The sequence below is a fragment of the Podarcis tiliguerta genome (genome assembly GCF_965153285.1).
Source record: "Podarcis tiliguerta genome assembly, chromosome: 16".
In the NCBI taxonomy this organism is placed as follows: Eukaryota; Metazoa; Chordata; class Lepidosauria; order Squamata; family Lacertidae; genus Podarcis; species Podarcis tiliguerta.
The window spans coordinates 28804908-28832149 of NC_139549.1; the positions used below are offsets into that span (position 1 = coordinate 28804908).

Sequence of the window (27242 nt, forward strand, 5' to 3'; positions counted from 1 at the left end):
CTATAATTAGTTCCTTCTAAAGGACCATCCATTGATCATTGCTTGGCTTGACAGAGCAGAACTTCCTCCAGGCAGGAGCAGAATAAGGATGTAGGAACATAGGACACTGCCAAATACAAAGCCCAACCAGCTCAGGGTTGTCAACACAGACTTGCAGTGGCTCTCCAATAATTCAAATGGGGTTCTCTCCCAGCCCTGCCTAGAGATGTTGGGGATTGAATCGGGGACCTTTTGCATCTAAAACCAACTCTCTACCACTGTCAAGGACTGGGCAGAGAAGAAGACAGTTCAGAATTACAGCAGGGGTTTGAGGGAGGCCACAGCTCAGAGGCAGATGAGGGGAAGTGCTGAGAAATAATGGGAGAGGAGGAAGAGCTGACAGACACAGTGTCTTTAGAAAGCATTCCAGACCCCCGCCTCCCAGAACCCGGCAGGCATTGAAAGTAGGAGAGCAGAGAGCTGAAATAAAAAGATTAATGTCTTACGTATATAATAAAGGTTCATAAATGTACCAAGCAAACGCATACATAAATATATAAACCACATGTCTGAAGCTGCATAGGAGAACAGTCATGAAGCCATTTTGACTCCCAAACTGAACAGGTGTTTATTCTGCAAAGTCAAATGGAAAAGCCTCCCCATTGTCTTTTCCTTCACAAATCCTGTCTTAAGGGTATGTCTGTGTATGAATAGGGTGAGCCTGTGACTTGGCTCAGGAACTAAGTATTTATCATTACAAAAGACTGGCCAGGCTCCCCAGGGTATCAGTCCAGTAAGCATTAACAGGTAACTTGTCAGACAGGAGGTAAACAACCCACTCAGATTATGAGGTAAACAACCCACTCAGATTTCTGCTTTAGCCCACCCTTTCTGTGATGTAGGTATGATGTCTCTGGGGGTGGTCTTGGACTCCAGGGCTGCCAATTTAAAATGTCTGTATAAGGGCAGACACACTTTGGTTCTGGGTCCTCCTCCTTCTCCTGCGTGTGAAGGGGGCACCCTGTTGCAACAGTTCAATAAAGATCAGGCTGTGCCAGGCGTGCGGTGCGGTGCGGAGAGAGAGCGAGGGACTATCTGGGGGAGGGACAGTGCAGGGGGGGGCGCAAATTACTTGCCTTGCCCCGGGTTAGGGGGCGCAAATTACTTGCCTTGCCCCGGGTGCTGACAACCCACGCTACGCCACTGCTTCTCAATATTCTCTGGTTGGCCTCTGTTCTTATCGCCAACCGATGGAGAACCTACAAAGGACTCTATAAGGGCTCTTGTGTCCCCCATAAGGGAATAAGGGCAGATTTTTTTTTATTACAGAGCTCAGAGGCAGAGGGCACATCTTAGCACCCATGGTGATGACACATGAAGGGAGAGAGGGAGGAGATGGAGACTCACTCGAAGCAACACCATTACTCCCAGAGGCTCCATTTCTAAGCCTCTCTCTGTGAATATTGAATAAAAAGCAACTGGTAAGAACTTTCCTTGTCTTATCCATTCCTGGCAACCTGCCCTGGGGGTTGGATCCTCTGACGCCTGACAACCACTGAGCTGAGACTCATGAGTGGGTGCAAATGTGCAGATACCAATACATGACTGAGACAGGTCTCCTGATCTTGAAGGTTTTACCAGGTGAGCTACTGTCCTGGGATAGGGATAGAAGTTCTTCTCTGTCCACCCACTCGCCCACCCTCCCTGGGCTCACAGCATACTGGCCTTCCTAAATGAAATAGGACTTGCAACTTGAGGCTGGCGCTAGCGCAAAACACAGAAGAAGAAGAAAAAGAGTTTGGATTTGATATCCCACCTTTCACTCCCCTTCAGGAGTCTCAAAGCAGATAACATTCTCCTTTCCCTTCCTCCCCCACAACAAACACTCTGTGAGGTGAGTGGAGCTGAGAGACTTCAGAGAAGTGTGACTAGCCCAAGGTCACCCAGCAGCTTCATGTGGAGGAGCGGAGACGCGAACCCGGTTCCCCAGATTACGAGACTACCGCTCTTAACCACTACACCACACTGGCTCAGCTGCTCCGTAGGGCATATGTCCTCAAGACACCCCAGTCTCCACTGATCTTCCCTCCACATAGCTGTCAGCCTTCCCTTTTTTTGCAGGAAATTTGCTTATTCCAGCGCTGTTTAATGCTGTTTCCCGCTGCTATCCCAGATTGTTAGATATCCCGTAGACTTTCCCTGGGACAGGTGAGGCTCCCATATTTTCGAGGCTGCTGATCCCTTATTTTCAAATCTGGAAGTTGACAGCTATGTACCTCCAAGGAAACTGTTATAAGAATTTTAAGGTCTCAAATATAGAATAAATATTCATAAATGCACACATGTCTAAATATATGAACCATGTGTCTGAAATAGTATGGGAAAGCAATCCTGGAGCCATTTTGACTCCCAATGACCTCAAATATTCCTCTGCTGTAGGGAGGAAAATGGGGAAAGCCTTCCCATTGTCTTTTCACTTGCAAATCCTTTCTTAAGGGCGTGTTTGTGTATGGATAGGGTGAGCCTGTGACCTGGATTCAGGAACTAAAGTATTATTAACCATTACAAAAGAATGGCCAGGCTGCCCAGGTAATGCAGTCAGTGACCATTATCAGGTAGCCTGGCAAACAGGATTTCTGCTGTAGACCGCCTCCTCTGCTGTAGACCACCTCCTTCTGTGATGGATGGATGATGTTTGAGGGGGTGGTCTTGGGCTACAGGGTGGGCAGTTTCAAAAGTCTACATATAAGGGCTTGTGCACCATTGTTCAGGGTTCTCCTCCCTCCTGCGTGTGGTGAGTGGGGACCCTGTTGCAACAGTTCCTTGAATAAAGATCAGGCTTACTAGCTGCTTTGCCTTTTCAGTTTACTCTGGTTGGGCCTCTGCTATTTCTCCTACCAATAGGGAACCCACTTAAGGACTCTATATGGGCTCTGGAATACCCCATAAGCGAAAAGGAGCAGGTTTTTTCTTACAACAAAACTGAACCCTGGGAAAGCATCTTTCGCTGCTTGGAGATTGCGGTGGGTACAACACTGTGTTCTTAATTGTTTGTTGCCTTGTTGTTCATGTGTGTGCATTTCATGGCTTGCGCGCTTACGATGGAAGTGTGAATGTATCTAACAAGGACTTCTTCCACAACTTCAACAGGAAGGGGCTGATAACGAAGCAGATATTTAATATTTTGGATTGGGAATGAATGGGACAGAGAGGCCTCCCATCATGGAAAAACTAAGAACTCTGGATTTATTCATTATAATTTCAGTTTACATCGTTTCAGCTTTTGTTTCACATTGTGCGTTATGTTCCCTCTTCCCCAAAGCAGATCACGACATCTGGCAAAGTTGAAAGTTTGGCACAATTGTATTCCCAAGGCTGCCCCCAACTTGGTGAGTCAATTGTGGGGCTACGCTATCTATTTCAATGCAACTATACACAACTTGTAGATTGAGGTGTGTGTCTTATAGGCTAGGCCAGCCTTTCCGCTTCGGGTTACTGGATGCTGCTAGATTAAACCCACATCATCTTATAATAATGGCACCTCCCAGCTAGGGATGATGGGAGTTCTAGTCCAGCAATATCTGAGGATCCAAGTCTGGGCTAGATTACTTTTCCAGGACTAACAAGAGCCAGGGGGGAATTAGGTGCAAGTGATGCTATTTCTGTATTGGCGGGGGGGGGGGGAGTGTGCTGAATTCAAATATCAAGGATGCTAATTTTTTGTTGCTTAGGCACTTGGCCGCCATCTTGGAAAATGGCCACCAATCTTGCCATTTTTGGTTTCTGAAAGTGGTCTATCAAACCTATCAAGCTTTTTCCCCATCTTGAATATTCTGCAGCTACCTTCGCAAGGATTGCATGACCTTAGCTGGCAGCAAGGCAGACCTGGCAAAATGTCTAGCAACTCGTATAATGGCAAAGGCACCAAATGACAAGGACACTATGGCAGCTGGAGCTTTTGCTAAAGTGAGATCATCTAAAAACAAGTTGGCTGCAGCATCTTAACGGTGGGGCTCCACACATGGAATAGCTGACCTGGTCCAGTTCCGTCCCCGAAGCAATTCAAGGGCAGGACTAAAGTTTAATTAGAGTTTTTTGAACCCTAAAAGTGGACCTTGCTATATACATAAGTTGCCTCTATATATTCAGCCTAGTACTATTGATATGCGTGAAGCACCATGTGCTTTCTGGAGGGTAGATCAGAAAATTTTGATAATTGTGTAGGTCACAACTTTTGTGATAAAGCCACTTCCACCCTGCAAAGGAGGTGGTGTTGCGTGCTCCACACCCCCACCATGCTCGTAGCGGCTGGTACTCAGCCTCCGTGCAATTGAGGGAATCCCCGGCCGCGTCACCCCCTGGACAGCCAATCGGCTGGCTCGGGGGGCGTGGCCTGCCCTATTTAACGCTGGCGCGGCCGGGGATCTCCCTCTTTTCCCGCCTATCAGCTGTTCCTGTTTCCCACCCTCCCTTGACCTTGCTATGGACCTCAGTTGGTCACCATTGAGGGGCCTGGTAGGAATTTTTTCCACTTGGCAAACTGGCACCAGCCACTTGGTTATTTGCCTACCTCACAGCAAATCGTCACAACTTTCTTGGTATTGGCAGTTAGGCATTGGTATTGGCATTGTTATGTAGATGGAAGAGGGGAGGAAGCGCCATCACCTGCCCCTCATATTGAAGGGTAGTCCGATAAAGGATTCCGGGGGGCGTGACCCTGTCCGAAGCCTATGGAGATGAAGGCCTAAGGCACGCCCCCGAGTGCTGACCCCGGGGGAGTTCCTAGTTGATGTGCATCAGCAGGACTCCCCCTACTGGTGGTTAACCCGTCGGTTAGGACCAATGCCTAAGCCAATTATCACTCATCACCTGTAACCAATAAAGTTGTGGCCTTAATTAGCCCATTAACCTTAATATTTGTGTCATGTGCCTTTATTTCCACTGGGGGGGGGACTCACCACGCAACATAAACAGGCCACCTTTGCAGGAAAATGCAGAAAGATTAACAAGGCTGCCTTCAGGCATCAGAAAATTTGGCACCCTACATTTTTTGATTCAGCACACTTTTTTTTTGCCAAGGAACACCAGTTTGCCGCTAATTCCTCAGCAATGCCAGCGTGATTTCTGGAGGCCTCCTCAGGATTTTGAGCCAGTCTGTTAACAGGATGAAAGCACCTTTCCCCCAAAAAAATAAGCAAAATACAATTGTCAGATGTTGCGTTCTTTTCTCATTGCCAGTTTTGTTCCAATTCATTCAGCGTTCAGATCAGTGGCTAGAAAAGGATCACAGTGAAGATGCATGGATATGAAGATGCCACGAAGCCATCACCCATCATAATTATTGAACTCGATAGAGACACCTAGGAGGGGCCAGAAAGCTGGCCAATCAAAACAGCCAAAAGCAGAGGGAAGAGATGATTGACAGCCAGCGGGGAGCCACGGCTAACGGTGGCGTCTCTGGAAGCGTAGACTTTGCGACCATGAAGAGGCTGCGGTGGGCGGAAGTTGTTGGTCATTTTCAGGGAAGTTGTTCCAGCGCTTTTGTAGTAAAGGGTGTTGACAAATGCATTCAGCTAAATAGAGGAATAAGAGAATGGTTTAACAGTTACTAGGGGCTAGGTGCTGGCATGTAGAAAGATTTATAAACCGTTTGTCACATGACACTGAATGTGGAAAGTGTCAGTTTGCATTTCTTAGTGCAGAAAGCGTTGATCTGATGTGAAGAGATCTTTCCTATTCTAATTAATTCAAGAGGGTTCTGGAGGCTTCTCTGTGTGAAAGAAACAAGCAGAAGGTTCGTGATGTTTGGCTTATTCCTTCAGAGAAGCTGAGTACAGCTGGCTTAAACTGGTCCTGTTATCTCTTCTGTCAAGGTCATGCTGGCTATAATAATGCCAGAAGGAGCCTGAGTTTCACTTTCTCTTTCTATCGCTCTCCCTTCTGGTGTGGTGTTCTGTACATAGCTTGCTTAGCGTTAAGGTTTAGACTTTTTATAAGTTATTGTAAGTTTAAGTTATGTTTGCTGCAACTGGATTTCTTATGGACTGTGCCAGTCCTGAATGTATTGGATTTGTGACCATTATGCTCATTTGCCTTCAGTAGCAGTAAAGCTCTGCTGGATGAAATATTAATTGCCTCTGGTCTATTTTTGGGGAATCCTGCAATGTGTTTAAGTTTTTACTCTGCTAACTATACAGTGGTACCTCAGGTTAAGAACTTAATTCGTTCCAGAGGTCCGTTCTTAACCTGAAACAGTTCTTAACCTGAAGCACCACTATAGCTAATGGGGCCTCCAGCTGTCGCCACACCACTGGAGCCCGATTTCTGTTCTCATCCTGAAGCAAAGTTCTTAACCTGAGGTACTATTTCTGGGTTAGCGGAGTCTGTAACCTGAAGCGTCATGCTCTTCTTGTGTCATTTTAGATCGGGAGCCATTTTTGTTTTTCAAAAGCTGCAGCCTTTTTTGGCTAAAAGGAGAAACAAGAGCAACAGCACACAGACATAGAAATGTCTGTTTTTCTCACCTGTGGCTTGCTGATTGGGATGTTCTCTTCGAAGACAGTCCATTCCACCACTTCTTCGCAGTTTGGGGTGGTGAGGGAGCCCTTGTAGCGATAATATTTGGAGAGTAAGGCCATGTTGGGGAGGAGGTTGCTCAGAGAAAACGTGGAGGCCAACTCGACATAATCCTCTAAGCAGAGAAACAGAAACAGAGAATTGGGGTTTGGATTTGATATCCCGCTTTATCACTCCCCAAAGGAGTCTCAAAGCGGCTCACATTCTCCTTTCCCTTCCTCCCCCACAACAAACACTCTGTGAGGTGAGTGGGGCTGAGAGACTTCAGAGAAGTGTGACAGGCCCAAGGTCACCCAGCAGCTGTGTGTGGAGGAGCGGGGAATCGAACCCGGTTCACCAGATTATGAGTCCACTGCTCTTAGCCACTACACCACACTGGCTCTCTCACTGGGGTATGAGGAAGGGAAACGAGAAAGCGGGTTCTCCTTCATGGAGAGCACGTGTTGTGGTGGGACCACCCATGATATCCCCTGTTTCTGGGTGGTTTAGTTTGGATGGCCACAGATTTGAATGGGCACCTCCAATGTTGCTGGGGAAAATTGATTGTTGCAATTTTATTTGATTGATGGGAGTGCTATATAGGTCCCTGTGCGCAGTGTTGAGCTTCTTCTTTTCGCTGCGCACATCGGATTACCCTCCAACCCTCCCTTTATTTAGGATTTGTTTGCGCTGACCTTGCTATGCCTGTCATGGGGTTGTTTGCTTTGGAGCAGGGGCCTGGTAGGAATTTTTCCATTGGCTGATTGGCTGGTGCCATTTGGGTTTTGCCTACTGCGTAGCAAATCGTCACAACTTGTAAGTTGCGGTTAAAGGGAAAGATAAAGGGACCCCTGACCATTAGGTCCAGTTGTGACCGACTCTGGGGTTACAGCGCTCATCTCGCTTTATTGGCCGAGGGAGCCGGCGTACAGCTTCCAGGTCATGTGGCCAGCATGAATAAGCCGCTTCTGGCGAACCAGAGCAGCACACGGAAATGCCATTTACCTTCCCACCAGAGCAGTACCTATTTATCTACTTGCACTTTGACGTGCTTTCGAACTGCTGGGTTGGCAGGAGCAGGGACTGAGCAACGGGAGCTCACCCCGTCACGGGGATTTGAACCACCGACCTTCTGATCAGCAAGTCCTAGGCTCTGTGGTTTAACCCACAGCGCCACCTGGCTGTGCCTGCCCATTCAATGCTGCTGCTGCAAGGGTATTCCGTTAAAGGAATCCAGGGGCTCGCCATGCTTTTGTCCATATCCCTGACAAAGGGCTAGGGCCACGCAGGAGCCCCAGGGAGAATTTGGGGAGAGGTGTGAGCCTGGCGCCCAGCTTTTTCTCTCCCTAAAATTGTTTACCCTTACTGACTTCCGCACGGGTGTGGTTGTCAGTTCTGTTCCTACCTCCAAGTGGGAACAGATAGTCGCTAACCAATGCCTAAGCAACCACTCACTTACTGTAATTCAATAAAGTTGTGGCCAAAATTATGCCAAAAACCAAAACAAAAATGATGTGTGAATGTGTTTTTATTCAGGGGTGTCTTGGGGGTCCTCGACACGGAACTCCATTTCAAATGGAGAATGTACAGAACAGTGGCGTAGCGTGGGTTGTCAGCACCCGGGGCAAGGCAAGTAATTTTCGCCCCCTAACCCGGGGCAAGGCAAGTAATTTGCGCCCCCCCCCCCCGTGCTGCACTGTCCCTCTCCCAGATAGTCCCTCACTCTCTCTCCACACCGCACCGCACGCCTGGCACCCTCCCCTCCACAGTGGGCGGCGACCCGGCGGCTCGGATCAGATTTGCACAGCCAGCACTGCAGTGAGAGAGAGTGAGTGAGCCAAGTAGGGGCAGAGAGCTGCGAGTGCGAGCCCCCCCCCCAGATGTTGCGCCCGGTGTGGCCGGCCCCCCCTGCACCCCCCACGCTACGCCACTGGTACAGAAATGCATTGCCGTAGGGGAAATTGCTCTGCTAAAATGTGCCCGTGAGGGGAATTCGCACTTAGATCCTGCTGGATTTTCATGAGCACCTTTATTTATTTTTTAAATGAATTGATGTGAAGAGGGAACACAAGACTACAAAAACAAGAAACTGACTTTCTGGAACAACAATGGGATATCAGCTCCGCCTAAGGCATGATGGTTAACAGCAACAAGCGGGGGAAAGAAAGACATAACATCTTACAAGGACAGGAAGAAGAACCCGGACAGAATAATTGCCACACACAGGAAGAACAAAGATACGGTTTGAGTGCCTCACTTGTAGATTTATAAATCATTTAATGTGTCAACACGAATAGAAGTTATTAATATTGCAGTTGTTGTATAAGAGATTATTATTATGACCGGAATGTAATGGAAATTAATAAGATTTTGGAGCGCAGAGATAAAGCAAATAATCAATTCATCGAATCTAGCACATAGGGGGCCACTTTATCTAAATTATATAATTCAGAATTTGAACAATTGGTATCAATAATTGTATTATAAATTGGCATTGTTATAATGAAGCTATTATTGGATTGTAAGTGAAAACTAATAAAAATATTATTGAAAAGAAAAGAAAAGAAACTGAAATTGGTAGATTCACCCAAACTTGCTGGCATGTTGTTTTCCCTTAGGCAATAATCAATTGGTACCAAGCACTAGCAAGATCCCCAAAAATGTGTGGTGTGCGTGTGGCCCTGATCCACCAAATCCAAGCATTCTAAAGGATTGCCTGAGGCTCGATGCTCACCTGCACGAGTGATATTCCTCAGGCCAGTGACGATGGTGTTGTAATTGGTATTGTCTGCATCAGATACCTGCAGAGCAAAAATCTAGTATGCATCTTTGGTACTTGACCCATTGCAAATTCCCTTCACCCTCAAGCTGTTACCCCTCCAGCATCAAGCAGACAAGGGTAACCAAACAGGATAAAGTCTCCTCCCCACATTGTAAACATGGCCTCCGAAAACCTTGCTTCAAGTATTCACTTCACTTAGAATTTTGCGAATGAACCTAAATTATGGATGGATGGATGGATGGATGGATAGATGATAGATGATAGGTGATAGGTGATAGGTGATAGATGATAGATGATAGATAGATAGATGATAGATAGATAGATGATAGATAGATAGATAGATAGATAGATAGATAGATAGATAGATCTATCTAGATGATAGATAGATAGATGATAGATAGATATAGATGATAGATAGATATAGATAGATGATAGATAGATAGATAGATAGATGATAGATAGATAGATAGATGATAGATAGATAGATATAGATGATAGATAGATGATAGATAGATAGATAGATAGATAGATAGATAGATAGATAGATGATAGATAGATAGATGATAGATAGATAGATAGATAGATAGATAGATAGATAGATGATAGATGATAGATAGATGATAGATAGATGATAGATAGATAGATAGATAGATAGATAGATAGATAGATAGATAGATAGATGATAGATAGATGATAGATAGATAGATGATAGATAGATAGATAGATGATAGATAGATAGATGATAGATAGATGATAGATGATAGATAGATGATAGATAGATAGATAGATAGATAGATGATAGATAGATGATAGATAGATAGATAGATAGATAGATAGATGATAGATAGATGATAGATAGATAGATAGATAGATAGATAGATAGATAGATAGATAGATGATAGATAGATGATAGATAGATAGATAGATAGATAGATAGATAGATAGATAGATGATAGATAGATGATAGATAGATGATAGATAGATAATAGATGATAGAGAATGAACATATATGAATGTGTGTCTCCTGTAGGTACTTTAAATAACGTAACAGCAGCTGCTTCTCAGGAGATACCTTAAACAAGAAGCTCAAGACAGCAAGTCCGTTGGGGTGCCCTTTGGCTTCTGTGATGGTTTTGTACTTGGTGTTCATGTGAACAATGTGGAGCTGTGGAAAACAAAATGAGAGTTATTCAGAGCAACTTTGGGGATATTCATTCCCTGGCAGACTTTAAAGCAAGGGAGGGGGGGTCAACTGGTAGGTCCCTGGGTGACTTGTCACAGATTGACAAGGGGTTCCCATTCCCAATTTGCTTAACAACAGACGGGACTTTTCCCTGCCTAAATCCGGCAGCTGAAATTAAGAGAGTTGCCCAGGGGATAATTTTGTCTCAAAAGAATGCAAACTCAGTCTTGAAAACAAAGTCAAAGGTCTAGAACAGACAGAGTTGCCATATTTCAAAAAGCAAAAACCAGGACACCCCAAAAGCGTGGGAAAAAAATTGACTCACCTAGGACCCAGGACAAATCCCCCTGGACATAAATTACGCCTTTGAAATCCCAGTGATGTGGACATATGGCAGTCCTGATAATAGAGCTTTCCAAACCGTGTGTCGCGACATTTGTGTGTCGGCTGCAGTGTTTAGGTGTGTCACACAAACACTCCACATCACATTCCTCCAAGGGCCGGAAAGGGGTTCGTTCTGGTTTGCTAGTAAAACTGAACTACTGCACCGTGAAAAGATACGTGTCTAAAACATGTGTCACCAGCATGAAAAGTTCAGAAAGCTGTGGTCTAGAATGTGCTCCAAAACACCCTATTCTTCCCTTCTAACTATGGTTACACTATGGGATGCGGGTGGCGCTGTGGGTTAAACCACAGAGCCTAGGATTTGCCGATCAGAAGGTTAGCGGTTCGAATCCCCACGAGGGGGTGAGCTCCCGTTGCTTGGTCCCTGCTCCTGCCAACCTAGCAGTTCGAAAGCACGTCAAAGTGCAAGTAGATAAATAGGTACCTCTCCGGCGGGAAGGTAAACGGCGTTTCCGTGCGCTGCTCTGGTTTGCCACAAGCGGCTTAGTCATGCTGGCCACATGACCCGGATCTGTACGCCGGCTCCCTCAGCCAATAAAGCGAGATGAGCGCCGCAACCCCAGTGTAGGTAACGACTGGACCTAATGGTCAGGGGTCCCTTTACCGTTTATGGTTACACTTAAAACACTATTTAGTAAGACTACCGAAAGAAACTTTGCCACGGCTACTGTGATATCATTAGACTTGTCGTTCAGAAGATATTTAGTATAGTAGGCTTCAGATTTACCTGGCCGATTTGCCAGTAGGGGTTTAATCAATAGATCCCTTAAAAGGTAAAGGTAAAGGACCCCTGACAGTTAAGTCCAGTCATGAACGACTCTGGGGTTGCAGCACTCATCTCGCTTTACTGGCCGAGGGAGCTGGCATTTGTCCGCAGACAGTTTTCCCAGGTCATGTGGCCAGCATGACTAAGCCGCTTTTGGCGAACCAGAGCAGCGCACGGAAACGCCGTTTACTTTCCCGCCGGAGCGGTACCTATTTATCTACTTGCACTTTGATGCGCTTTCAAACTGATAGGTTGGCAGAAGCAGGGACCGAGCAACAAAAGCTCACCCCGTCACAGGGATTCGATCCACCAACCTTTCAATCAGCAAGCCCAAGGCTCAGTGGTTTAGACCACAGCTCCACCCGCATCCCAAAAGATCCCTAGCTTGCTCATATTGTCCGCAATGCAGTAGGATATGCCTCATACAATCGACGTCCTGAGAGCATACACAGAGCCTATTCTGATAAGGGAGGCCTCTTAGTCTGCCATTTAGCACTTCTGATGGAAATACATTTAATCTGCCTTTGGTAAAGAGATGCCGATAAGTTGGCACAGACAGATTTCTAGGATATGCAGGAAAATCATACCCGTAATGAATTCCTACTGCTATCGGACCACAGATGAGATTGAGATCGGAGATCGCTATGTGATATATTCCAAGCCTTTGCCTCAGAGATTCAAGGCCGGTATCATAGCCCAGATGGTACAAGAGAGAAGGTGGCATTAAGTCTAAACAAATATCGCCTCAGTCTCCCTCTCCCGGGGGGTTGTCTTTATGAATCTGCATTTTATTCTGAATCGATGTTACTGGTTTTTAGACCACAATAAAGATTATTCTTAACCGTATTTTTCACTGCATAAGACGCACTTTTTCCCTCCTAAAAAGTAAGGGGAAATGTGTGTGCATCTTATGGAGCGAATGTAGGGGGAGGCAGGCGGGAAAAGCCCCCAAGAGCCGCACACACGCTCCGTGCAGCTCTTGCAGGCTTTTCCCCAGGAGGGAGAAGGGACTGACTGACCGCGTCAGTCCCTTCTCTCACCTCGTAGAAAAGCCCGCAGGAGCCGCACACACTTTCAAGAGCACGCGGCTCTTGATGGCTTTTGTGGGAGGTGGGGGAAGGGACAGAGGGCAGCCCCTCAGTCCCTTCCCCCACCTCCCGGAAAAGCCCCCAAGAGCCGCAGTCCCTTTCACTAGCCGCGTGGAGCGTGTATGGGGCTCTTGGGGGCTTCTCCCTCCTGGGGAAAAGCCTGCAAGCACCGCACACACGCTCCACGCGGATTGTGAAAGGGAGCGCTGAGCAGAGCCTGGGATGCATACAGGCTCTGCTCAGCGCTCCCTTTAAAAATATTTTTTTTCTTGCATCCCCCTTCTAAAAACTAGGTGCGTCTAACATTCAGGTGCATCTTATGGGGCGAAAGATACGGTAGTAGTCACGGAGAATGCTGGTTTGTTAAGAGCACTGAGATCACAGAGCTGCAACTCCCAGCATCTTTAAGAAATGACAGCTCCCAGGATGCTCCATGACTGTGCAAGGGACGTCACAGTATGTGCGTATGGTTTGGATGCATAGCTGTCAAGTGTCCCTTATGTGAAGGGACAGTCCCTTATTCCAGCGCCATGTCCCGCTGCTGTCCCTTACTGATGGATGTCCCTTAAATTATGTCCCTTAAATTTCAAATGAAGCAGCTCCTCTCCCTCCCTCCCTGCCGGCCAGGGAGGAGGGAGGCTCCAACTGTGTTGCTTGGCTGTGTTGCTCACCCAATAAGAAGTCTAAGAATGACTGGGTGGTGGAGCTTGAATGCCTTGTGTGTGGCTAGTTAATGCAAGCTGAGGGGTTTTTTGAATGCTTGACTCCATTTTGTTGCACGTGCTGCTGCAAACTTTGCAGTGCAAAGCCAGGCCGGGGAGCCATCTTAAGTTGAGGCTGCATAGGCCTTGTGGTGCATGTGATTCAGATTCTATTCAGTTGAACCTCTGGTTACAAAGTTGGTTGGACAGTGTTCTCGAAGCTACCAGCATTAGTTTGACCAGACTGCAGGAGGACAGGAAGACTGGAGTGCCTGTAACAGGTGAGGCTGCAGGTCCCTTATTTTGGCAGCTGGTCCCTTATTTGCAAGGCTGCTGGTCCCTTATTTTCAAATCTGTAAGTTGACAGCTATGTTTGGATGGGACCTATATGTCTTTTACCCCTTCTCTCGCCACTTCCACTATCTCTGCAGAATTGATCTGTACGCCATTTTGTAGGCCGATCCCACTTCCATGGCACTATTATGGCATTTGACATGCTTTCCCCCAAATGGCCAATTGTAGCTCTGAGGTAAAAAGAAAACACCTCATTATATTTTTACAACCTGTTTTCATACTCTGTATTTAACAGTTAAAGATAATCGAAATGATAGGACTAGTTGCCTGTAATCCCAGAGTCTTCTTCTTTTTTTAATAAAGAAAAAGAACCCTTTCATGTCATCCTCATTTCAGCTATCATGATGAATGGCTGGTTTGTCCATCGTTTAGCAAGATCAAAAGGTGGAAATGCCAGGGGTCTTGCCTAATTAGTAGCTTCTTGCTAAATATAATACAGAGAGCTGATTTAGGGTTATTCACTGTACGCCATTTAATGGAGTGGCTGTTCCCTTTTCCAACAAACAATATCAAAAACTTGTTTCCACTTCTACCCTGAAGGTTGGAGAAAGATCAATTTCTGAATAGATCAGTCTTGGAAAATTGGAGGTGGTGTGATTACGGGGGTCATTTCTGGGACTGTATTTCTTGATTTCATTTTATTGTACTACTGTATTTTTGTTTTGTTTTCCACGAACCTCTTTGAGCATAGATGTCCTTGGGGGAAACGTGACCTATGACTGTGATTATGACTAAAAACACATTCACACCACAGATTTACAGCACAATTTTTACTTATTTCTTGCATTTATACACACACCCCCCTTTTCCTCCAAGGAGCTCAAGGTGGTACACGTGGTTTGCCCCTCCCCATTTTAAGCTGACAACAACCCTGCAAGGGGGGGTTAGGCTGAGAGGCAGTGACTGGCTCAAGACCACCTGGTGAGCTTAATGACTGAGTGGGGATTTGAACCCAGGTCTCCCAGGCCTAGTCCAACACTCTAACCACCACACCACATTGGCTTTCACAAGTATACAGTTTCAAACAGTCATGGCTTCCACCAAAGAATTCTGGGAAGTGTAGTTTGTTAAGGGTGCTGAGAGTTGTTAGGAGTCGCCTATTCCCCTCACAGAGCCATAGTTCCAATAGTTCCCTGGGGAGGTTAAAAAAAGGTAAAGGACCCCTGGACGGTTGAGACCAGTCAAAGATGACTATGGGGTTGTGGCGCCCATCTTGCTTTCAGGCCGAGGGACCACAGACAGATTTCCACGTCATGTGGCCAGCAGGACTAAACCGCTTCTGGCACAACAGGACACTGCGAAGGAAGCCAGAGTGCATGGAAATGCCATTTACCTTCCCGCCGCAGTGGTACCTATTTATCTACCTGCACTGGCATGCTTTCAAACTGCTAGGTTGGCAGGAGCTGGAACAGAGCAACAGGAGCTCACCCCGTCGCGGGGATTCAAACCGCTGACCTTCTGATAGGCAAGCCCAAGAGATCAGTGGTTTAGACCACAGCGCCACCCTGGGAAGAGGGAGGGGTTGTTAAACCAGTCTGAGAACTGTTTATCTATGAGAGGAACAGGGGTCTCTCCTAACAACTCTCAGCGCCCTTAATGAACCTCATCTCCCAGAATTCTCTGGTGGAAGCCATGACTATTGAAAGTAGTATCCTAGTGATTTTAATGTATAGTGTGAACGTGGCCTATGACTATTCTAGGCGGGGCCTTTTCAATGCCGCAGAACATTGCTAACAAAATCAAAGTTGGGAAGCTCAATGTACCTCCATTGGGTACTGCTGACCATCAACGGTGTGCTCTGAGCCATTTCGACTGAGGTCCCCCCAGTGGAAGTGGAAATGCAAGGCCCGGTACGTGTCCTGAAGTCCTCCTTTGGTGATGTTAATTTGATCTGCAGTAGATGCTCCATCTAGGTTCATGACAACTGCCAAGGAGGCCCGGTCAAAAAGAGAGAGATCAGAGACAGACAGTACTACAATAACGCACCACAAGACCCCAGAAGGGTTCTCTAAACCTGCATTAGAAAACACTTGGCTCAAGGTTATTTATGTATGCTATTACTGCGGCCAGTGCTTTGTTAGCCCAAAAATGGAAAGCGAGCGAGGTCCTAGCCAAAGAAGAATGGCAACTCAAGTTGAGACTTAACATATAGAATAAGAGAACAAGAAGAACATGCATTTAGAGAAGATTGGGAAATGTTTATTGAATATAATTTGTGTACACTTGAAAACGTGGGCAGCATTAAGATAAATTCAACAGTGTAAATAAGTTTTGATGGATGTAATAATGGAATACTGAATGGTATAGTTTCTGTAAAATATGCAGGGATTTATGATATGTAAAATGAACCATGGAAAGAGAAGAAGGGACGTCATTGATATCTTAAGGATGCAAAAATGAGTACTATATAGAAAACACTTGGCCCACATTCACAACAGACCTTTAAGTCACTGTGATGCCACGTTAAACAGTCATGGTTTTGCCCAAAGAATTCTGGGAGCTGTGGCTCAATAAGTGTGCTGAAAGTTGTTAAGAGACCTCCTATTCCCCTCAGTTCCCAGAGTTCCCAGAGAAGTGGGATTGATAGTTGAACCACTCTGTGAATTGTAGCTCTGGGAGGGAATTAGGCATCTCCTAACAACTCGCAGCACCCAAAACAAGCTACAGCTCCCAGAATTCTTTGGGGGAAGCCATGACTGTTTAACGTGTTCTCATCGTGCTTTAAATGTATGGTGCGAATGTGGCCTTGGGAAGCCTCTCCAGAAGAAGCTGTGTCCTCTCCATGCCCACCTGAGTGTCCATCGTTTATCAGTCTCCACCTGCCAGGAGGCGCCTGGTCGTAGCCTTCAAACAAGATCTCGTCGAGGTTCCTGTCTCGTTGAGTTTTCCTCCTGTCGATGTTAATGGGCGACTGGTTCTCTCCCCCACAGGTTATCATGATGTCCTTCCAGTGCAAAGGACCTAAGGAGAAGGGAAGAGTGAGGTAGAAAGGAAGAGATGGGCCTGAAGGCAGATGAAATCCTTGCTCTACAAAGGGTGGAGAAGCAAAGCTTCTTGTCGGAAGGAAAGTGGCCTTCCTGGGACAACTTGATCACTGTAGCCCATTCATTGGTAACCTCAAGGCTGGATGACTGCAATGGGCTCTATGTGGAACTATCCATGGGCCTGGTGCAGAATGTGATTGTCAGGGATTGGGCAGAGGAGGAATGGAGGAGACCCTTCTAGGGAGGAGGAAGAGGAAGACAGTATAGATTGACAACGGGTTTGAGGGAGGTCACAGCTCAGAGGCAGATGAGGGGGAAAGTTGGGAAATAATGGGAGAGCCGGAACAACAGCCAGCTGACACCTTGTCATTAGAAAGCATTCCAGTCCCACCATCTCCCAGAACCTGGCGAGCCTTAAAAGTAGGAGAGCAAAGAGCTCAAAGACAAAAAGCACATAGCAGCACCCGTAGAGGAGATGAATGAGAAAGTGGGAGAGACAGAGGGTGGAGATTCACTCGGGACAACGCCATTATCCAAGAGGCTGGGTTCTATGGCCTCTCTCTGTAAAGACTAAAATAAAAAAGGACAATAAGAAACTTTTCCTTGCCTTATACTTTCCTGGGCAACCAGCCAGGAGCCACTGACAGCATCCTGACCGTGATGGCCATAATGGGGCAGCTGGCTGAGTACTTGTGACACCGTTGTTCAGGGGCGCCAAGTAGTGGAGGCCAGGGGGCCTGGGCTCCCCAAAAATTTCAAATCAAAGGGACGGCCACCACCGAAGTTCTGCAGCGGCCATGCACACACACCACAGGGTGTGCTCGCATTACGCGGTCAAGCCATGGGGCATCCGCACGGCCCTGCAGCATGCGCAAGTGACGTCAGCACACTGCGGCCGCAGCAGTGGCAGCAGGTGATGCATTCCTTGGAGTCCACATCTGCTTCCCCCAGGAATCCTGCCACCCGAGGCGGTCACCTGACCTTCCCTCAAGGGTGGACCGGTCCTGCATGGCTGGAAAGCGTGTTCTCCATAATAGAGAGCACGTGTTGCAGTGGGGGCCAAAAAGGCCACCCCACTGTTGTTGGGCAAATTGGCCACATGCTGTGATTGGGCAAGGAGTGTTGCTGGGGAGAATGTTATGTTGCTAAAGTGTGGGAGGGGTCAGAGGTCTTAAATACAGGGCTCGCAGCCTGGGGCCTTCTCTTGGGTTGCGTGCACCGGATCACCCGCCCACCCTCCCTGAAAAAGGGGGGTCGTTGCCCTCTGACCTTGCTATGCCTGTCATGGGGTCGTCTGCCATTGGGGCAGGGGCCTGGTAGGAATTTTGTCCATTTGGCTGATTGGCTGTTGCCATTTGATTTTTGCCTACTGCGTAGCAAATCGTCACAATTTGTAAGGTTGGCGGTTAGGCATTGGTTAAAATTGGTTGGTGGAGGGGTAAGTGCCCGCCCCTCCAATGGTGGTGCTGAAAGGGAATTCCGTTAAAGGAATCCAGGGGCTTGCCATCCCTTTCGTCCTAGTCCCTGGCATCAGACTTGGGCCGTGCAAGCCCCAGGGGGCATGAAGGTGAGAGATGGAGGACTGGTGTCCAGCTTCATTTCTCCCCGTTATGGTTCTCCCTGACTGGCTTCCGCTGGAATCCGGAGGTCAGTTCTGTCCCTGGGGTAAGGACAGATAGTCATAACCAATGCCTAAGCAACCACTCACGTGTGTGTATTTAAATAAAGTCGTGGCCAAATTCATGCCAAAAACCTTAAACAAAAATTGATGTGTGAAGTGTGAGTTACTGGGGTGGCCTGGGGGACCTCGACACGCAATGAAGGTAAGAGTCTCATCCGTTGCTCTCCCCTCTTCTTCCCCTGGCCCGACCACTTAGCACTGGCCTGCGGATCCTGGAAGGTTTCCCAGAAGGGAATGCAGTCCTCGGATTGGAAACGGCTTCCCCCTGCACCTGAGTTAAACGGAGGCTATTTGTATCGATTAAAATCAACACCTCCGCCAGCAAACCTCTGCTACGCAGATGCCTCAGCCAACAAGCTCATTAGTCTCTTTGTTCTTCCTTCCTCGCCTCCTGCCGCCAACGGGAGATGCCCTCTGGCTGGGATGACCTTCATTAATAATCACGAAGCAGGGCTTTTTCTTATTTATAATTCAGCAGGGTTTCCTCGCCGGGCCTATCTTTAGTCTGACAGGCTAAACGAGCTATTTTGGTGAGCATTATCGCCTCTAAAGACCAACAGCAATTCCATTCCAAATTCCTATTTATATCCACCTTCTCTCAAGGCATCCCTGGATTGGCTACAGTTCAGGGGCAGAATATATACATATATTGTGACTGCACAGCATCCCTACTTTACAGAGGACTGTTATGAGAAGGGATGTAGCTCATCTATCTTGCATGCAGAAGGACTCAGGTTCAATCCGCATCATATTTAGGTAGCACCTCTTGCCTGAAACCCTTAGGTAGGCTGGACCACTGTTATTTTTCTAGGAAAAGGGGTGCCAGAACTCACCAAGGGGATGGCAATGGCGCCCACCTGAGAGGTGCCGGAACTGAGTTCCAGTGAGTTTCGGCTGAAAAAAAGCTCTGGACTGAACACCATTTGCACCCACGTTTTTCTGCCACATAAGACCCATCTATGATTCTTCAGTTGTTCTGAGAGATAGTGTCAGGGACCAGGCAGAGGAGAAATGGTGGAGACCGCCTCCCTATCCTGACCCTTCCAGGGAGGAGGAAAAGGAAGACAGTATAAATTGACAACAGGGGTTAATTTGGGGAGGTTGCAGCTCAGAGGCAGATGAGAGGGAAAGTTGGGAAATAATGGAAGAGGAGGACACAGAAGCGGAGCGGCAGCTGGCTGACACAGTGTCTTTAGAAAGCATCCCAGACCCTCCATCTCCCAGAACCCGGTGAGCCTTAAAAGTAGGAGAGCAAAGAGCTCAAAGACAGAGGGCACATAGCAGCACCCGTAGAAGTGACGAATGAGGAAGTGGGAGAGATGGGGATGGAGGTTCACTCGGGACAATGCCATTATCCAAGAGGCTGGGTTCTATAGCCCCTCTCTGTAAAGATTGAAGTAAAAAAAGAAACTTTTCCTTGTCTTTATAATTTGCTAGACAACCAGCTTGGAGCCTCTGGGAGCGTCCTGGAAGGTTCCTACAGCCAGTCAGAAGCCGTGATTTGGACTTCCAGAACAGATTCCGTTCGACTTCCAAGGTGTGACTGTATACAGTGGTACCTTGGTTCTCAAACGTAATCCATTCCGGAAGTCCGTTTGACTTCTGAAAACGTTCGAAAACCAAGGCACAGCTTCCGATTGGTGCTGGTGCCCCAGAAACAATAGCCTACAACCGCACTGGACATTCAGCTTCTGAAAAACATTTTTGAACCAGAACACTTACAGTACTTCCAGGTTTGAGGCGTTTGGGTTCTGATTTGTTCGTCAACTAAGCCATTTGAGAACCAAGGTGTGTGTGTGTGTGTGTGTGTGTAATTTTTATGAGTTTTCCATTACAATCCATGGAAAGGGATTCTTTTAACCTCCAGTTTGCTAGTAAAACTGTATTAAGTTTTATGAAATGATGCAAAAGTGAATTACTGTGTCGCAAAATGATGCATGTCTAAAAAGAGTGTCACCAACATGGAAAGTTTGGAAAGCTCCAAGCTAGAACAAGAGGCCTAGAGGACATAGCTGGGGCTGATGACAGTTGTGGTCCAAAACATATTTTGGGCCCCAGGTTGAGGGGAAACTGTCTTAGGGCCCAGACACGCCATGCATTTAAAGCACATTTGATGCATGTGACTTCTATCCCAGAATCCCAGGGACTGTCATTTGCCCTGCACAGAGCTACGCTCCGCAGCCCCCTTAACAGACTATATTTCCCATGGCTCTTTGTGGAAGAAATGGAAGTGCAGACAGAGAAAAATGGAAAACCTCATTTCAAGTACTTACCACACTTAGGATCTTGTGAATCGTAGCACCAGGTACCTGGATTAGAGGGCATGGGAGGGACGGAGAAAGAAAACATGTAAGCTGATCGGAAGGGAAGAACCAGCCAAGAACCAGGACCTGCTACTTCCGATGGAAGCGGGGGACAAGACATGCATTCTCTGACGAAACAAACGAAAACATCATAGAGCTGGGATTGGTGCAGAAAGAGGCATTGATTTCTGGGAGATATTATACTGCGAAATCGTGTAAGGTCACAGCAACCAAAATAGCCATCATCCCCTCACAATAAAAAACGGGGTGTCCCATTTCCCCCCCAGGACTTTTGCAGGGTATGTCTGGAATCTGGCTCAGAAGCAACCAGTTCAGCTGTTTTTTAAAAAAGAGGTCCTATGGGTTCTAAATGAAACCCCAGTCAGGAATCTTGCAGCTTTGTTTCAGAGCGCTTGAGTGGACCGTTAAGTTTTCAGCCGGAATATTTTCACAGGCCTTTCATTACACACACACACACATACACACACACACACACAAACAAACACATGGTATCCTTAATCCCACCCATCCCCCCAAAAAAATCTGCAGTCATGCTCCTTTCTCCGCTTGTAATGTCCAAATCTCCCCCAAGCCAGCATGCCAAACCATACCTGCTCCTTTCCTCTTGGGGCCTGCAGCAGTAAAAGAAAGGAGAAGCAGAGAGAGAAGTGAATATGAAAATGGGCCTTTAGAAGAGAGCTCCCTTGATCTGATGCTTGGATTGGAAAAGGTTCTGTGCCTCATTTCCTCAGGTTTCTCTCAGCCCATGCCAGGGATGGAACCTGGGACCTTGTTCCTGCAAATCAGAAGCTCCATCCCTGAGCTATGACCCTTCCCTTAAAAAGAAACTGTCTTATACTGAGTCAGGCCATTGGTCTTCCTCATTCGGGACTGGCTACAGTCTCGGCCCAGTATACCTGACGGAGCGTCTCCATCCCCATTGTTCAGACCAGACACCGGGCTCCACCTCCGAGGGCCTTCTGGCGGTTCCCTCATTGCGAGAAGTGAGGTTACAGGGAACCAGGCAGAGGGCCTTCTTGGTGGTGGCACCCGCCCTGTGGAACGCCCTCCCACCAGATGTCAAGGAAATAAACAACTACCTGACTTTTAGAAGACATCTGAAGACAGCCCTGTATCAGGCAGCTTTAAATGTTTGATGCTTTATTATGCTTTTAATTCTGTTGGGAGCCACCCAGAGTGGCCGGGGAAACCCAGCCAGATGGGCGGAGTATAAATATATTATTATTATTATTATTATTATTATTATTATTATTATTATTCACCGACCTGCAGCAGCTCCCCAGGATTTTAGGCAGGGGACATTCCCAGCCCTACCTGGAGGTGCCAGGAATTGAACCTGGGATCTTTTGACACCAGGAAGAACTTTCTGAGGGTAAGAGCTGTTTGGCTGTGGAACAGACTCCCTTGGGCAATTGTGGACTGTCCTTCATTGGCAGTTTTTAAGCGGCAATTGAGTGGCCTTCTGTCATGGATGCTTTAGTTGAGATTCCTGCATTGCGGGGGGGTTGGACTAGAGAGGGGTCAGCAAACTTTTTCAGCAGGGTGCCGGTCCACTGTCCCTCAGAGCTTGTGGGGGGCCGGACTATATTTGGGGGGGGGGGGATGAACGAATTCCTATGCCCCACAAATAACCCAGAGATGAATTTTAAATAAAAGTACACATTCTACTCATGTAAAAACACGCTGATTCCCAGACCATCTGGGGGCCAGATCCAGAAGGCAACTGGGCCAGATCCAGCCCCCAGGTCTTAGTACGCCTACCCATGGACTAAAGGACCCTTTGGTCCTTTCCAAATTCCATGATTCTGTGACTGCAAAGCTCTGCCACTGAGCTACAGCGTCCTCCTGATCGTAAAGAACCAACCAGCCACATAATTGTACTGTCCCTCTTCATTTTGGTGGGATGACCAAATGGAGGGTGGTTCTTTATATATATATATATGGTGTCTCGGGTTCAGAGAAGCATGTTAATGCATCTCCCCAGAGGAATTGAAAGTGGGCTGGAGAAGGAACAGCGAGGCATCGATTAAGGACTTGATGGATTGCGACCAAGAATGCACAGTGATTAATCTCCATGCATCGCGCTTTGGGGAGAGTGATCCCTCGAGTTGTTTCTCAGAAGATAAAGTCAGGTCCAACTTCATCGGACGCTATCAGAAATCGTCAGGGATGGACCAACCAGCATTATGTGGGAGGGGAGTTGTCACAACAGACCCTCCAAGTGATCCTATTTCCCAGGGAGGTCCCTGATTCAGAAAAGCCGTCCCAGTTTCTGATTTGATCCTGGAATGTCCCACGTTACCTTAAAGTTAAAGGTAAAGGTACCCCTGCCCGTAGGGGCCAGTCTTGACAGACTCTAGGGTTGTGTGCCCATCTCACTCAAGAGGCCGGGGGCCAGCGCTGTCCGGAGACACTTCTGGGTCACGTGGCCAGCGTGACATCGCTGCTCTGGCGAGCCAGAGCCGCACACGGAAACGCTGTTTACCTTCCCGCTAGTAAGCGGTCCCTATTTATCTACTTGCACCCAGGAGTGCTTTCGAACTGCTAGGTTGGCAGGCGCTGGGACCGAACAACGGGAGCGCACCCCGCTGCGGGGATTCGAACCACCGACCTTTTGATCGGCAATCCGACCCCCCAAGCGGTCTGAAGACAATTCTGTATAGGGAATTTTTTTTAAAAAAAAGTTTAATGTTTTATTATGTTTTTATATATGTTGGAAGCTGTCCAGAGTGGCTGGGGCAACCCAGTAAGATGTGTGGGGTATAAATAGAAAAATTATCATGATGGAATGGGACGTCCCTATTTTCATCGGAGAAACATTGGAGGGTATGTCAGAATGATTCAAGTAATTTAAGGCCAGCATCCAGGGCTAAAGGCTAGCTCGTAAAAATATAGAACAATTCTATTGCGATTGATCCGTTTCAAATCATCAGACTTCCAGAACGGAAGGAAGAGTGAAATACACACAAACACACAGACACACACACACTCCTAATGTGAAATGGTCTAAGCAGGGATGTGTTGGGGGACAGGAGAGAGAGCCCATGTCTCAAAAATGCCTCATTTGGGGCCCCAATTGTGTAGAAAGAAGGACTGGGTCATAGGTAATTGATTTTATTTATGTATGAAATCGGGGGTAGCGGAAAGAATCTGCTCAAATAGTCTTTTTCCAAGCTGATGCAGTGGTACCTCGGGTTACATACGCTTCAGGTTACATACTCTGCTAACCCAAAAATAGTACCTCGGATTAAGAACTTTGCTTCAGGATGAGAACAGAAATTGTGCTCCGGCGGTGCGGTGGCAGCAGGAGGCCCCATTAGCTAAAGTGGTGCTTCAGGTTAAGAACCGTTTCAGGTTAAGAACGGACCTCCAGAACGAATTAAGTACGTAACCAGATGTACCACTGTATAGAAAAATAGGGGTGGTTGGCTTTTGCTGCCCAACTCCCCAAGGGGCTGAGTCCCCCTAAGTCCATGATCTCTCCGAGATGAATGGATGGAGGCAGGAGGCAGTGAATGCAAGGGAGATCTTTATTTTTCTCTTGCAACAGAGTTTCCTCCCTTCCTTGCAAGGAGGCAAGAGAGACCCAGAACCAAGAGGAAACATCTCTTTGAAGGGTTCGCATTTTGGTGTGGAGAAGGAGGACATCCCCTCTACAAACAGTCAGAAATTACGTCACACATAAGGTGGGGTTGCTGTGGCTCAGGCAGGCCAAGGTGTGATGTTCCTGAGGATTTAGCGAGTTTTACATAGTTCCAGACACAGTTTACACAAAAGCATTTGATAAAAAATTTGGGGTGCCCATCAGACATCCCTCAGTGCAGAGCATCTTGGCAAACAATGATATAGATCTATGTTCATAGATATAGGAGCGGAATCCCTTCAGGAATGTCGCCTGACTGCTATCTGCCTACCTGTTCTCAGGCAAGGAGGACTGAGGAGGCAGAGGAAATATTGAAAGTCTTCAGGAGAGTCAAGGTGGCTTTGGGATTGCTCTCCTGTACTATTTTAGACATGTAGCTTATATACCTGTGTATATCTGTTTGCCTTGTGCAATTATCAACATTTTTTCTATGGTACCCCGCAAGACGAATGCCTCGGAAGATGAAAAACTCGCAAGATGAAAGGGTTTTTCGTTTTCTGAGGTGCTTCGCAAGACGGATTTTCCTAAGGGCTTGCTTCGCTAGACGAAACGGCCCTGCCTCTCATGTCATGGCGACGCGCACTGCACGCACGCACGCTCGCTTCCCCGCTCCTCCGGCTCCCTCCCACCTTCCGGCTGACGGTTAGTGCCTCGCGCCGCTGCCCACCCCCCTCGCGCGCTCCCCTCAGAGAGCCATTGCCGTTGCCGCCAGCGCCTCTCTCTCCCTCTCTCCCTCAGGTGAAGAGGATGGTGGCGGTTCCGCTGAGTCGCGCTCCAGAGCCCCGCCGCCCTCCAGCAGCCACGTCGCACGGTGGCCACAACGCGCGGGTGAGTCTGAGGTACCAGCTGGGGCAGCTGTCCTGCTTCTCCCCACCCCTCCCCGCCGTTGTCAGTGTTTAAATGCAGTGGTGCTTCGCAAGACGAAAAAACTCATACAATGAAAAAACCCGCGGAACGAATTAATTTCGTCTTGCGAGGCACCACTGTATTTGAGACCTTAGAATTGCTATAACAGTACTATTTTGCCTCAACTTCTTATCAAGTCTGCTGCCAGTCTCTCTAATTTAGCTCCATTCTCTGTTTTAGTTAGCCATTCTCAGGGAGACAGTATATTTGGAAGCAATTAATATTCGGGCTGCCAGGGCTGGCCCAGCCGTGAAGCAGCCATCTCAGGCAGCAGTGAGATCTCATGGAGGGTGAGAGATCTCGAAAGATCTCAGTGAGATCTCACTGGAAATTGGAGGTGGAAGTGGCGCAGTGGGGACGCCGGTGGAGGCAGGTGGCATGGTTGCAGTGCCAGTGACAGAGGGGCTTTCACTTCAAGTGGCAAAATGGGACATTGCAATCCCTGCCCACTTCTCATAAACTATCAAATAATCTCCGATGAGCTTATGGCAGCCACGGGGGTTGCAACTGGCCTACTTTGCAAGGCCGTTGTGCAAGGAAGCAGACTGTCCTAGTCTCCCCCTTCCATTATATGATGAACCTTGGGCCCAGCAGCCAAATATGGCCCCTGAGGCCTCTCCATTTGGCCACATTCTTCCTCAGATATACATCATCATTGTATGCTTTCGACTGGCTAGAATGTGCCTTTGAGCTCTGCTCACGCCTCTTGCCTGCCTGTATGGAGGGAGAATGACTGCGTACAGAAACTAGACTACTGCACAAAGGCAAAAGTTACATTAATTGCTTTGCGAACTTTTTCCTCTGGGCCAGCCCCCATGTGGCCCCTGGAAGGTTGCCTGGACAGATATGTGGCCCCCAGTCCACACAAAAAGTCTCCCCACCATTAACAGCCACCTGTCCCGTTAAAACCAAACTCATTCCCATTCTTAAAGACCCTTTTAATGCCTTCTTTCGGACTCTTCAAAGGGAGCGACAAATCTGCCCACTCCTTAAATTCAAACATTCAGACCCCTCCTGGATTATTATTTTTTATCTGGGTTGATTTTTTTATTTTTTATTTTTGCTTTCATCTTCTGTCTATTAATAATAGATCTGAAGAGCCTTTATTTTATTTAGCCAAGAGAATCTCTTGTTCGGCTTTCAATATTTGCTTTTCTCTTCTAATTATCCCTGGAACTTGCCTGTGTTTGTTTTCCTAGCGTCCCCTTTGCAAACTGATTGCATGTGGTTGTGTATGTGTGTGTGTGTGATTGTGTGTGTGTGTGCGTCTTTCTCCTCCTTCTTTTCTTTACATCTCCTCTTAACTGGGTGCCCTTTGCCGGGTGTTTACGTCAGATTTCATCAAAATGAAATTCCGCTAGAGTTACCCTTCCAGCTACTCTTTAAATATTTCCACAATATGGGTCCCTGTCAAGACTCGTGAGATCTGGCCTTATTATTTCTTCCAGAAAAGCACTTAACATTTTATAGCTCCAAACCCAGAAGAAATACAGTGGTTTTATGTTTCAGCAGGGAATTATTTAAAATGTGTAGAATAATGCAAAGAAAACTCTCTTGTGTTTGCTTGCCTCTGTCCCAAGCCTTATCCTCCACAAATGTGCCTAATCTTCACTTTAAAAGCCATGCACGTTGGTGACCCCCATTGCAGGCGTGAATTCTGTGTGCTGTGAATCGGGACGCCTGATGCATAGATAAAGGCAAAGGTAAAGGGACCCCTGACCATTAGGTCCAGTCATGGCCGACTCTGGGGCTGCAGAGCTCACCTTGCTTTATTGGCCGAGGGAGTCGGCGTACAGCTTCCGGGTCATGTGGCCAGCATGACTAAGCTGCTTCTGACAAATCAGAGCAGTGCAAGGAAACGCCGTTTACCTTCCCGCTGGAGCGGTACCTA

The 27242-nt window shown here is 47.3% G+C and overlaps 1 protein-coding gene across 5 annotated transcripts in view; it reads right to left on the minus strand.

Annotated features, from left to right (window-relative positions):
• Positions 1-5111: 5111 nt before the first annotated feature.
• The window catches only part of LOC310666668 (carbonic anhydrase 15-like), a 41242-nt gene continuing 19111 nt past the window's right edge, over positions 5112-27242 (minus strand). Inside the window, exons 1-9 of one of the 5 annotated variants that reach the window (XM_083417910.1) lie at positions 22117-22225; positions 21393-21577; positions 20752-20787; positions 16604-16774; positions 15577-15737; positions 10389-10481; positions 9269-9335; positions 6504-6670; positions 5112-5552 (exon numbers count right to left, since the gene is read on the minus strand). In XM_083417910.1, the coding sequence (XP_083274036.1) occupies positions 5340-5552; positions 6504-6670; positions 9269-9335; positions 10389-10481; positions 15577-15737; positions 16604-16774; positions 20752-20787; positions 21393-21525 (1041 nt within the window). In that variant the 5' untranslated portion in view covers positions 21526-21577; positions 22117-22225 and the 3' untranslated portion in view covers positions 5112-5339. Of the gene's footprint in view, positions 5553-6503; positions 6671-9268; positions 9336-10388; positions 10482-15576; positions 15738-16603; positions 16775-20751; positions 20788-21392; positions 21723-22068; positions 22226-27242 lie in introns of those variants that run through there. The other 4 variants (XM_083417909.1, XM_083417911.1, XM_083417908.1 and 1 more) reach the window with 4 other exon arrangements.